This window comes from Cherax quadricarinatus, chromosome 30 (genome assembly GCF_038502225.1).
Source record: "Cherax quadricarinatus isolate ZL_2023a chromosome 30, ASM3850222v1, whole genome shotgun sequence".
NCBI lineage: Eukaryota > Metazoa > Arthropoda > Malacostraca > Decapoda > Parastacidae > Cherax > Cherax quadricarinatus.
In genome coordinates this window covers 27487119-27500543 of record NC_091321.1, presented here as the reverse complement: position 1 = coordinate 27500543, position 13425 = coordinate 27487119, and the positions used below count along the sequence as shown (strand labels likewise).

General features: G+C 38.5%; 1 protein-coding gene across 7 annotated transcripts in view; it reads left to right on the top strand.

Moving 5' to 3' along the window:
* The window catches only part of LOC128692519 (peroxisomal acyl-coenzyme A oxidase 3), a 314664-nt gene that overhangs the window by 246362 nt on the left and 54877 nt on the right, over nucleotides 1–13425 (top strand). For all 7 annotated transcript variants that reach the window (XM_070090050.1, XM_070090048.1, XM_070090049.1 and 4 more), the window contains exon 8: nucleotides 4251–4411. In XM_070090050.1, coding sequence (XP_069946151.1) covers nucleotides 4251–4411 — 161 coding nt within the window. The remainder of the gene's footprint in view (nucleotides 1–4250; nucleotides 4412–13425) is intronic.

Genomic DNA, 13425 nt, shown 5'->3' with positions numbered 1-13425 from the left:
TCAAAATATTCCTTCCATCTTCCCAATACCTCTAACTCTCCATTTAATAACTCTCCTCTCCTATTTTTAACTGACAAATCCATTTGTTCTCTAGGCTTTCTTAACTTGTTAATCTCACTCCAAAACTTTTTCTTATTTTCAACAAAATTTGTTGATAACATCTCACCCACTCTCTCATTTGCTCTCTTTTTACATTTCTTCACCACTCTCTTAACTTCTCTCTTTTTCTCCATATACTCTTCCCTCCTTGCATCACTTCTACTTTGTAAAAACTTCTCATATGCTAACTTTTTCTCCCTTACTACTCTCTTTACATCATCATTCCACCAATCGCTCCTCTTCCCTCCTGCACCCACTTTCCTGTAACCACAAACTTCTGCTGAACACTCTAACACTACATTTTTAAACCTACCCCATACCTCTTCGACCCCATTGCCTATGCTCTCATTAGCCCATCTATCCTCCAATAGCTGTTTATATCTTACCCTAACTGCCTCCTCTTTTAGTTTATAAACCTTCACCTCTCTCTTCCCTGATGCTTCTATTCTCCTTGTATCCCATCTACCTTTTACTCTCAGTGTAGCTACAACTAGAAAGTGATCTGATATATCTGTGGCCCCTCTATAAACATGTACATCCTGAAGTCTACTCAACAGTCTTTTATCTACCAATACATAATCCAACAAACTACTGTCATTTCGCCCTACATCATATCGTGTATACTTATTTATCCTCTTTTTCTTAAAATATGTATTACCTATAACTAAACCCCTTTCTATACAAAGTTCAATCAAAGGGCTCCCATTATCATTTACACCTGGCACCCCAAACTTACCTACCACACCCTCTCTAAAAGTTTCTCCTACTTTAGCATTCAAGTCCCCTACCACAATTACTCTCTCACTTGGTTCAAAGGCTCCTATACATTCACTTAACATCTCCCAAAATCTCTCTCTCCTCTGCATTCCTCTCTTCTCCAGGTGCATACACGCTTATTATGACCCACTTCTCGCATCCAACCTTTACTTTAATCCACATAATTCTTGAATTTACACATTCATATTCTCTTTTCTCCTTCCATAACTGATCATTTAACATTACTGCTACCCCTTCCTTTGCTCTAACTCTCTCAGATACTCCAGATTTAATCCCATTTATTTCCCCCCACTGAAACTCTCCTACCCCCTTCAGCTTTGTTTCGCTTAGGGCCAGGACATCCAACTTCTTTTCATTCATAACATCAGCAATCATCTGTTTCTTGTCATCCGCACTACATCCACGCACATTTAAGCAACCCAGTTTTATAAGTTTTTCTTCTTCTCTTTTTTAGTAATTGTATACAGGAGAAGGGGTTACTAGCCCATTGCTCCCGGCATTTTAGTCGCCTCATACGACACGCATGGCTTACGGAGGAAAGATTCTTTTCCACTTCCCCATGGACAATAGAAGAAATAAAAAAGAACAAGAGCTATTTAGAAAAAGGAGAAAAACCTAGATGTATGTATATATATATATGCATGTGCGTGTCTGTGAAGTGTGACCAAAGTGTAAGTAGGAGTAGCAAGATATCCCTGTTATCTTAGCGTGTTTATGAGACAGAAAAAGAAACCAGCAATCCTACCATCATGCAAAACAGTTACAGGTTTTTGTTTCACAGTCATCTGGCAGGACGGTAGTACTTCCCTGGGTGGTTGCTGTCTACCAACCTACTACCTACAGTAGTATATTATGGTTTATTATGTTTTTATATACGATATTTCTTATTTATAAATGTGTACATTGTTTCAGTGTTTTCCTTAGAAAACTAGTGATCTACTGCAGTTAGCCTCACAAACACTCCATACAATAAGAGCATGGGAAGATACTATAGTCAAAGTGGGACAGGAAATGGTGGACACTTTTGCCGCTGCCTCTGTCACCATCACTCACCATATTATGGCCTATTTTATTCATTCTAGAGGATATATCATGTTTCTGTGTTAGTTATTCTCTATAAGGATTACAATGCTGAGTTTACAGAATTTGGTTATTGTATTGTTTACATGTAGTAAAATAATAATTACAGAGTGTACCACTAGAACACCTAGCATGGCTAGGCATTTCGGGCAGACTTAAATTAAATCTTAAGTTTAAAATATTACAAAATTATGAGGTAAGTTGGTATTATGGCTAAGTGACTAAATACTAGTTTGTGAGTTTAGCAATGTGAATGCTTTTGTTTTGGCACTATACATAGTTTCAGTATTGGAGTATCACAGGCCAACTTATGACTAGTTAAGATTCATTATTTTGAGATTGAGATTGATATTTCTGTTTATGGTCAAATGGGTGAGTGAGTGTAAGTGTTAACCACCAGGTGGTATTCGTGTAATTAGTTGACAGGGTGTATCAGGGAGATAAGATGTTTTCTGATGGTAGTTTTGAAGGTGATGAATGTGTCTGCAGTTTTACAATTTTCAGGTAGGGTGTTCCAGATTTTAGGGCCTTTGACATACATTGAATTTTTGTAAAGGTTTAGTCGGACACGGGGAATGTCATAGAGATGTTTGTGTCTGGTATTGTGCCTGTGGGTTCTGTCGCAACTATCAAGAAAGCGTTTTAGGTCAAGGTTAATATTGGAATTTAAGGTCCTGTAGATGTGGATTGCACAGTAGTAAGTGTGGATGTACTGAACAGGGAGTAAGTTTAGATCTATGACGAGTGGGGGGGGGGTGTTGCCAGAGATGGGATTTAGTGATTATTCTTACTGCGGCTTTTTGTTGGGTTATTATTGGCTTTAGGTGTGTTGCTGCAGTTGAACCCCAAGCACATATAGCATAGGTGAGGTATGGATATATAAGTGAATGGTATAGTGTGAGAAGGGCAGTTTGCAGCACGTAGTATCGTATCTTGGAGAGGATCCCAACCGTTTTGGATACTTTTTTGGTTATGTGTTGGATATGGGTGCTGAAGTTCAGGTTGTTGTTGAGGTATAGGCCTAGGAATTTGCCCTCATTACGCCTGGCAATTAGAGTGTTGTCGATCTTAATGTTAATTTGTGCATCTCCTGCTCTGCTACCAAACATAATGTAGTAGGTTTTGTCAGTGTTAAGCATAAGTTTATTGGCTGTCATCCAAGTCGATATTTTGATCAGCTCCTCATTAACAATGGTGTTGAGGGTGGCAAGATTAGGGTGAGAGATGACATAAGTCGTGTCGTCAGCTAAGAGAATGGGGTTCAGGTGTCGAGATACGTTTGGAAGATCATTGATGTACATGAGGAAGAGCAGGGGACCAAGGACACTTCCCTGCGGAACTCCAGTATCAAGTGGCTGTGTTGTTGGTGCTGTGTCTTTAATGGTGACATACTGATACCTATTAGTAAGGTAAGATTTGAAATATGCAAGCGCATGGCCTCTTATACCATAATGATTTGTGGAGTAGGATGCCGTGGTCTACTGTGTCAAAAGCTTTTCTTAGGTCAATAAAAATTCCTAGTGGATATTCCTTATTTTCCAATGCTGTGTAAAGCAGATCTAGCATTTTTATGATTGCATCGTTAGTGCTTATATTGTTTATTATGTCATATTAGATGAATTGTGATAGATAAATAAGCCGTACAGTTGATATTAGCATCATATTCAAGTATTTTGTCTTGCCTCCAAAGAGAATTTCAAATATGTAGTTTAAATAAGGAAAATTGATTTGATTTACGAACAAATTGAGTTACGAGCTAGGTCATGGAACGGATTAAACTCGTAAATCAAGGTTCTGCTGTATAAACATTTAAAATATACTAAAATTGTTATAAATGGTGCAAAAGTGACAGTAAAACAATATCAAAGATGGTTGACACAAACCCACTACCATTATAGTGTGCTCTTTGCTTAGCGACGAATTCGTTTACCAACGGGGTCTGAGGAACAGAGCTCCATCGTTAAGTGAGGAGAGGCTATACTTAAGACCAAAAACACTATACAAAAAATATATTAATCTACCAGTAATTTGAGCTTTAAGACAAAAATAAACAAAGTGCACAAATTTTATTTTCAAAATTTACATTGTTGCAAAATAACGGGACATTTCATACATTTTGAAAAGCCCCTGGTTATACATAACATTTCAGGCAGACTGAAGCTACAACTTAAGCTATTTAACAGTATACGGTTAGGGTGTTTGAATTCTAAGTTCAGTGTAATTAGGTTGTTTGAAGATAAAAATTATTAAATGCAAAAACCATCACTAACATGTTTCTTTATCTCGATCTCTAGGAGCATCACTAGGCAACCTGTCAATGGGCCGTGTATCAATCATAGGATTTGGTGTTGTGCATTTGAAGAAAGCTCTTACCATCGCTCTCCGCTACTCTGCGGTACGCAAACAGTTCGGCCCAGGAGAAGATGAGCTGCCTGTTATTGAGTATCAACTGCAGGTAGTATCTATTGGTATTGAACTATAGGCTTTTGAAACTTTTGTTTTCACTATTTTAAAGTTGTTATATAAATCTTGAGAGGAAGACAGCAGTTCATCTTTGGGGTAAGAATTGTGAAAAGTTTATTAATTTTTAACATATTAATAAAAAGTTTTTCTTCTATTTTTTAGTAAATGTTTACAGGAGAAGGGGTTACTAGCCCATTGCTCCCGGGATTTTAGTCGCCTTATACGACACGCATGGCTTACGGAGGAAAGATTCTTTTCCACTTCCCCATTAGGGGAAGGGGTAGCAATAATGTTGAAGGATCAGTTATGGAAGGAGAAAAGAGAATATGAATGTGTATATTCAAGGATTATGTGGATTAACCCTTTGACTGTCGCGGCCGTATATATACGTCTTACAAGGTACCGTGTTTGACGTATATATACTCATAAATTCTAGCGGCTTCAAATCAAGCAGGAGAAAGCTGGTAGGCCCACATGTGAGAGAATGGGTCTGTGTGGTCAGTGTGCACCATATAAAAAAAATCCTGGAGCACGCAATGCATAATGAGAAAAAAAAAACTCCGACCGTTTTTTTTAATTAAAATGCCGACTTTGTGGTCTATTTTCGTATAGTATTTATGGTTGTATTCTCGTTTTCTTGGTCTCATTTGATAGAATGGAAAACATATTATAGAAATAGAGGTGATTTTGATTGATTTTACTATAAAAAGAACCTAGAAATGGAGCTCAAAGTAGGGGAAATGTTTGATTTATGCCAATGTTCAAAAGTAAACAAATGATGTCATTGTCCAATAAAATGTCCAACTAGCCATTCTAATATGCAGTCATGAATGGGTTGATGTTATTTATACAATTATTACAGTATTGCAGTAGTCTTCATAATAGTAAGTCTTCTATTTTTTGTTTGAATAAAAATTCAAAATAGAAAGCAAGAGTAATATCAGAGGGGCCTGGAGACGTGACTGATGAACAAAGAAAATGTTATTTTAGAGCCAGGAATGTCTGTATTGTTCATTCTGGACCTTATTTTGAAATTGTCATATTTTTTAGTTTTTGTAAAATTGGCCAAATTGCAAATTTCTGACCACATTATTAGGTAGTTGAAATCGGTAAATGGGCAGTTTCTTGTACTCAATCGATAGACAAAATGGAGTTCTAAAGAAATAGCTATGAGTTTGGGCGACTGGAACAAGGGAATTAGCCGAAAATAGGGCTCAAAGTGGGCGAAATCGCCGATTTGTAAACAGCGCCGAGGTCACTAACTTCGCGAGAGCATAATTCCGTCAGTTTTCCATCAAATTTCGTTTTTTTTGGTGTCATTACAATCAGGAAAAGATTCTCTATCATTTCATAAGAAAAAATTATTTTTTTTTTTTTTGAATTTTGCGACACCAGGAGACACCTCAGGATTGGGGGTTGCGACAGTCAAAGGGTTAAAGTAAAGGTTGGATGCGAAAAGTTCATCATAAAAGCGTGTATGCACCTGGAGAAGAGAGGAATGTAGAGGAGAGAGAGAGAGATTTTGGGAGATGTTAAGTGAATGTATAGGAACCTTTGAACCAAGTGAGAGAGTAATTGTGGTAGGGAACCTGAATGCTAAAGTAGGAGAAACTTTTAGAGAGGGTGTGGTAGGTAAGTTTGGGGTGCCAGGTGTAAATGATAGTGGGAGCCCTTTGATTGAACTTTGTATAGAAAGGGGTTTAGTTATATTTATTTATTTACTTATTTATTTATTTATTTATTAATTTGAACATGATACAGAGAAGTACAAAAGAATACAGTTAAATGCAGCATGCCAAAGCTACTTTAATGCATAGCATTATGGGCAGGCTTAAAATTAACTTAAGATTAACTAAGCAATGAAGTATTCAGTGATAACTTATAGGTAATACATATTTTAAGAAAAAGAGGATAATAAGTATACAAGATATGATGTAGGGCAAAATGACAGTAGTTTGTTGGATTATGTATTGGTAGATAAAAGACTGTTGAGTAGACTTCAGGATGTACATGTTTATAGAGGGGCCACAGATATATCAGATCACTTTTTAGTTGTAGCTACACTGAGAGTAAAAGATAGATGGGATACAAGGAGAATAGAAGCATCAGGTAAGAGAGAGGTGAAGGTTTATAAACTAAAAAAGGCGGCAGTTAGGGTAAGATATAAACAACTATTGGAGGATAGATGGGCTAATGAGAGCATAGGCAATGGGGTCAAAAATAAGGAATATCCACTAGGAATTTTTATTGACCTAAGAAAAGCTTTTGACACAGTAGACCACGACATCCTACTCCACAAACTTGACCATTACGGTATAAGAGGCCATGCGCTTGCTTATTTCAAATCTTACCTTACTAATAGGTATCAGTATGTTACCATTAAAGACACAGCATCAACAACACGGCCACTTGATACTGGAGTTCCGCAGGGAAGTGTCCTTGGTCCCCTGCTCTTCCTCATATACATCAATGATCTTCCGAACGTATCCCAACACCTGAAACCCATTCTCTTTGCTGACGACACGACTTATGTCATCTCTCACCCTAATCTTGCCACCCTCAACACCATTGTTAACAAGGAGCTGATCAAAATATCGACTTGGATGACAGCCAATAAACTTACGCTTAACACTGACAAAACCTACTATATTGTGTTTGGTAGCAGAGCAGGAGATGCACAAATTAACATTAAGATCGACAACACTCTAATTACCAGACATAATGAGGGCAAATTCCTAGGCCTATACCTTGACAACAACCTGAATTTCAGCACCCATATCCAACACATAACCAAAAAAGTATCCAAAACAGTTGGGATCCTCTCCAAGATACGATACTACGTGCCGCAAAATGCCCTTCTCACACTATACCACTCACTTATTTATCCATACCTCACCTATGCTATTTGTGCTTGGGGATCAACTGCAGCAACACACCTAAAGCCAATAATAACCCAACAAAAAGCTGCAGTAAGAATAATCACTAAATCCCATCCCTGGCAACACCCCCCCCCACTCTTCATAGATCTAAACTTACTCCCTGTTCAGTACATCCACACTTACTACTGTGCAATCTACATCTACAGGACCTTAAACTCCAATATCAACCTTGACCTAAAACGCTTTCTTGATAGTTGTGACAGAACCCATAGGCATAACACCAGACACAAACATCTCTACGACATTCCCCATGTCAGACTAAACCTTTACAAAAATTCAATGTATGTCAAAGGCCCTAAAATCTGGAACACCCTACCTGAGAACTCTAGAACTGCAGACACATTCATCACCTTCAAAACTACCATTAGAAAACATCTTATCTCCCTGATACACCCTGTCAACTAACTACACGAATACCACCTGGTGGTTCACACTTACACTCACTCACCCATTTGACCATAAACAGAAATATTAATCTCAATCTTAAAATAATGAATCCTATGATACTCCAATACTGAAACTATGTACTGTGCCAAAACAAAAGCATTCACATTGCTAAACTCACAAACTAGTATTTAGTCACTTAGCCATAATACCAACTTACCTCATAATTTGTAATATTTTAAAATAAAGAATTAAACTAAGTCTGCCCGAAATGCCTAGCCATGCTAGGCGTTCTAGTGGTACACTCTGTAATCATTATTTAACTACATGTAAACCACACAACAACCAAATTCTGTAAATTCAACATTGTAATCTTTATAGAGAATAAACTTTGAATTTGAATTGAATTTGAATTGAAGAGGTATGGGGTAGGTTTAAAAATGTAGTGTTAGAGTGTTCAGCAGAAGTTTGTGGTTACAGGAAAGTGGGTGCGGGAGGGAAGAGGAGCGATTGGTGGAATGATGATGTAAAGAGAGTAGTAAGGGAGGAAAAGTTAGCATATGAGAAGTTTTTACAAAGTAGAAGTGATGCAAGGAGGGAAGAGTATATGGAGAAAAAGAGAGAGGTTAAGAGAGTGGTGAAGCAATGTAAAAAGAGAGCAAATGAGAGAGTGGGTGAGATGTTATCAACAAATTTTGTTGAAAATCAGAAAAAGTTTTGGAGTGAGATTAACAAGTTAAGGAAGCCTAGAGAACAAATGGATTTGTCAGTTAAAAGTAGGAGAGGAGAGTTATTAAATGGAGAGTTAGAGGTATTGTGAAGATGGAGGGAATGTTTTGAGGAATTGTTGAATGTTGATGAAGTTAGGGAAGCTGTGATTTCGTGTATAGGGCAAGGGGGAATAACATCTTGTGGGAGTGAGGAAGAGCCAGTTGTGAGTGTGGGGGAAGTTCGTGAGGCAGTAGGTAAAATGAAAGGGGGTAAGGCAGCCGGGATTGATGGGATAAAGATAGAAATGTTAAAAGCAGGTTGGGATATAGTTTTGGAGTGGTTGGTGCAATTATTTAATAAATATATGGAAGAGGGTAAGGTACCTAGGGGTCGGCCTAGGAAAGGTTGGAGGGAGGGGGTAAAGGAGGTTTTGTGTGCGAGGGGCTTGGACTTCCAGCAGGCATGCGTGAGCGTGTTTGATAGGAGTGAATGGAGACAAATGGTTTTTAATACTTGACGTGCTGTTGGAGAGTGAGCAAAGTAACATTTATGAAGGGGTTCAGGGAAACCGGCAGGCCGGACTTGAGTCCTGGAGATGGGAAGTACAGTGCCTGCACTCTGAAGGAGGGGTGTTAATGTTGCAGTTTAAAAACTGTAGTGTAAAGTACCCTTCTGGCAAGACAGTGATGGAGTGAAGGATGGTGAAAGTTTTTCTTTTTCGGGCCACCCTGCCTTGGTGGGAATCAGCCAGTGTGTTAATAAAAAAAAAAATGCCATAGTATAGTAAGCCCTCTCATAACACATGGTTTACTTCCCAAAAATTTGGCATGTAATGTAGATGATACAGCTTTATGTGAAGTAAAGAACATACTGAAAAAAAATAGGGTTATGTTTCAGACTCCTCCAGATTTGCCAAACAACTTTTTTTTTCTATTGTACTATGTAAAATATTGTAGTATAACTTATATTCCAGTAGTTCTTTCTTGTTGACTTGGAGGAGCATGGAGAGGGTTGATGCGAGCCCACTGGGCTGAGGTTGATGGCTGTGGTTCTTGTGCTGATGTGAATGCAGTGTTGTCAGTAGTTTATGGTTGTACTGGAGTGCTAAAGTATTCTGTAATGTGTATGTGTGTAGTTTGTTTTACACTGCAGTATTTTATACAGCTGATAGTGAGGCATAGCTTCTTACTCTAGAATCTGCTTTACACCAAATGATTGTAAACTTACCAGGATGCTTTTCAGTGAAAAAGTCTGCAGTTCTACTATCAACATGAAATTGTTCAATGAAACTCCTGAATTGTTAACTGTTTATCTTGAGCCACCTCTCCATTAATCAGCCCCCTCTCTTTCCTGAGAATTGAGCTCCTCCAGCAATTCTACTGCAGTTAGTTCTTTGTCATCCTCTCCTGACAGCTCATTGGCATCTTATTCACACACATCTTCAAAGCCCTCAGTTCTCACAGTTTTTGCCAGACCCATAAATTCCTACCTGACTCCCTACTGAGGATAAAACAGAGAAATTATTCACCACGGAAGGCCATAAATTACCCTTAATTGCATTTATGGTTGATTAGGCACTTTGTCCCAAGATGTCTTTATGTGGATAAGTTCATTTGCACTGTTAATTTTTTTGCCAGAGCATGCAAATAAAAAACAAAACAAAACAAATTTTATTTCTTTGCAAGATTACATTGAGAATATGAAATTACAGTAATGAGTTGCAGTACAAAGAGAGCCACTATCATCCCTTGGCATTATGGGTAGACTTAATTTGGTAGGGTATGTAAAAGAAGAAAATTAAAAGTGAATGTAGGAAAGAGTAAGGTGATGAGGATAAAAAGATTAGGTGACGAAAGATTGGATATCAGATTGGAGGGAGAGAGTATGGAGGAGGTGAATGTATTCAGATATTTAGGAGTGGACATGTCAGCAGATGGGTCTATGAAGGATGAGGTGAATCATAGAATTGATGCGGGGGGAAAAGGGTGATTGGGGCACTTAGGAGTCTGTGGAGACAAAGAACTTTGTCCATGGAAGCAAAGAGGAAATGTATGAGAGTATAGTTGTACCAACACTCTTGTATGGATGTGAAGCATGGGTGATGAATGTTGCAGCGAGGAGGAGGCTGGAGGCAGTGGAGATGTCACATCTGAGGGCAATGCGTGGTGTGAATATAATGCAGAGAATTCATAGTTTGGAAATTAGGAGAAGGTGTGGGATTACCAAAACTATTATCCAGAGGGCTGAGGATGGGTTGTTGAGGTGGTTCGGACATGTAGAGAGAATGGAACAAAACAGAATGACTTCGAGAGTGTATAAATCTGTAGTGGAGGGAAGGCAAGGTAGGGGTCGGCCTAGGAAGGGTTGGAGGGAGGGGGTAAAGGAGGTTTTGTGTGCGAGGGGCTTGGACTTCCAGGAAGCATGCCTGAGTGCATTTGATAGGAGTGAATGGAGACAAATGGTTTTTAATACTTGATGTGCTGTTGGAGTGTGATGAGCGAAGTACCATTTATGAAGGGATTCAAGGAAACTGGCAGGCCAGACTTGAGTCCTGGATGCACTCTGAAGGAGGGGTGTTAATCTTGCAGTTTTATAACTAGTGTAAAGCACCCCTCTGGCAGGACAGTGATGGAGTGAATAAGGATGTAAGTTTTTCTTTTTTGAGCCACCCTGCCTTGGTGGGAATCAGCCGATGTGTTAATAAAATAAAATAAAATTGATGTAATAGCTTACAGACTACTTAATACTAAATAAATTGGTTATAGTTTGTCTAAGTTGTTCATCTGTTCTTATTTATAGTAGACATTAATTGTACTCAAATTACAATAGTTTCAATAATAAATATTAAAATTATATTATGGGAATATAACATTGTGAGTTGTTGAAAGTAGTTTACAGTATGAGAATGCTACAATTGGGTGTAAGGCAGTATTGTTTTGGGTAGGTATTTTTACTACAATGTAGTATTAATCAGTGTATGAACTTTGGGTGTCTTGTCTTGAATTTTTTTTTATTTTGGTATGTTATGCAGAAGGTGGGTTCATCTAAGAGCAGAGGTAAAAGTTACATGAATCTCATGCCGAAACAGGCCACCCAGGGCTATTCCAGTCAAAACCGAAAGCGCTAAACCAGCATTTGTTACTTCAATGGGTTGGTTATCGGAGGGTTTGGCTAAACTCCTAGTTAGGAAAATATATAATTATTAGTAACAACACTATATACACACTCTAGAAAACCACCTTCATATATCTCTTCTCCTAAGTGCCCAAATAGCGGTACACAAGAAGCAGGCGACTGGAGGGTCCAGTAAAACATAAATACCTAGCCCAGCGAGTGCCAGGCCTTAGATTTATATGCTCTCCAAGTTATTTTACTTTGATCTGTTCTCTCTTAAATGACCAAACCACCTCAACAACCCCTCTTCAGCCCTCTGACTAATACTTTTAGTAACTCCACACCTCCTAATTTCCACACTCCGAATTCTCTGCATAATATTTACACCACACATTACCCTAGACAGGGCATCTCCACTGCCTCCAGCCACCTCCTCACTGCAGCATTTACAACCCAAGCTTCACACCCATATAAGAGCGTTGGTACCAATATACTTTCATACATTCCCTTCTTTGCCTCCATAGATAAAGTTTTTTTTGTCTCCACAGATATCTAAATCGTTTGATACCCTCATCACCTTACTATTATCTATGTTCACTTTCAACTTTCTACCTTTACACACCCTCCCAAACTGGTCCACTAACCTTTGCAACTTTTCTTTAGAATCTCTCATAAGCACAGTAACATCAGCAAAAAGTAATTGTGTCAACTCCCATTTTCTACTTGATTCCCCATAATTAAATCCCACCCCTCACACCAACACCCTAGCATTTACTTCTTTTAGAACCCCATCTAGAAATATATTAAACAACCATGATGACATTACACATCTCTGTCTAAGACCTACTTTTACTGGGAAGTAATCTCCCCCTCTCCTACACATCCTAACCTAAGCCTCACTATCCTCATAAAAACTCTTTACAGTATTTAGTAACTTACTACCTATTCCATACACTTGCAACATCTGCCACATTGCTCCCCTATCCACTCTGTGATATGCCTTTTGTAAATCCATAAATGCAATGAAAACTTCCCTACCTTTATCTAAATACTGTTCACATATATGCTTCAATGTAAACACTTGATCTACACATCCCCTACCCACTCTAAAGCCTCCATTCTCATCTGTAATCCTACTCTCTGTCTTACATCTAATTCTTTCAATAATAACCCTACTGTACACTTTACCTGGTATACTCAGTAAACTTTTTTTTTTAACAAACCGGCCGTATCCCACCAAGGCAGGGTGGCCCAAAAAGAAAAACGTAAGTTTCTCTTTTTAAATTAAGTAATTTATACAAGAGAAGGGGTTATTAGCCTCTTGCCCCCGGCATTTTAGTCGCCTCTTGCAACATGCATGGCTTACAGAGGAAGAATTCTGTTCCACTTCCCCATGGAGATAAGAGGAAATAAACAAGAACAAGAACTAGAAAGAAAATAGAAGAAAACCCAGAGGGGTGTGTATATATATGCTTGTACATGTATGTGTAGTGTGACCTAAGTGTAAGTAGAAGTAGCAAGATGTACCTGAAATCTTGCATGTTTATGAGACAGAAAAAAGACACCAGCAATCCTACCATCATGTAAAACAATTACAGGTTTCCGTTTTACACTCATTTGGCAGGATGGTAGTACCTCCCTGGGCAGTTGCTGTCTACCAACCTACTACCTACAACTCAGTAAACTTATTTATATTATTATCACACTGGCCGATTCCCACCAAGGCAGGGTGGCCCGAAAAAGAAAAACTTTCACCATCATTCACTCATCACTGTCTTGCCAGAAGGGTGCTTTACACTACAGTTTTTAAACTGCAACATTAACACCCCTCCTTCAGAGTGCAGGCACTGTACTTCCC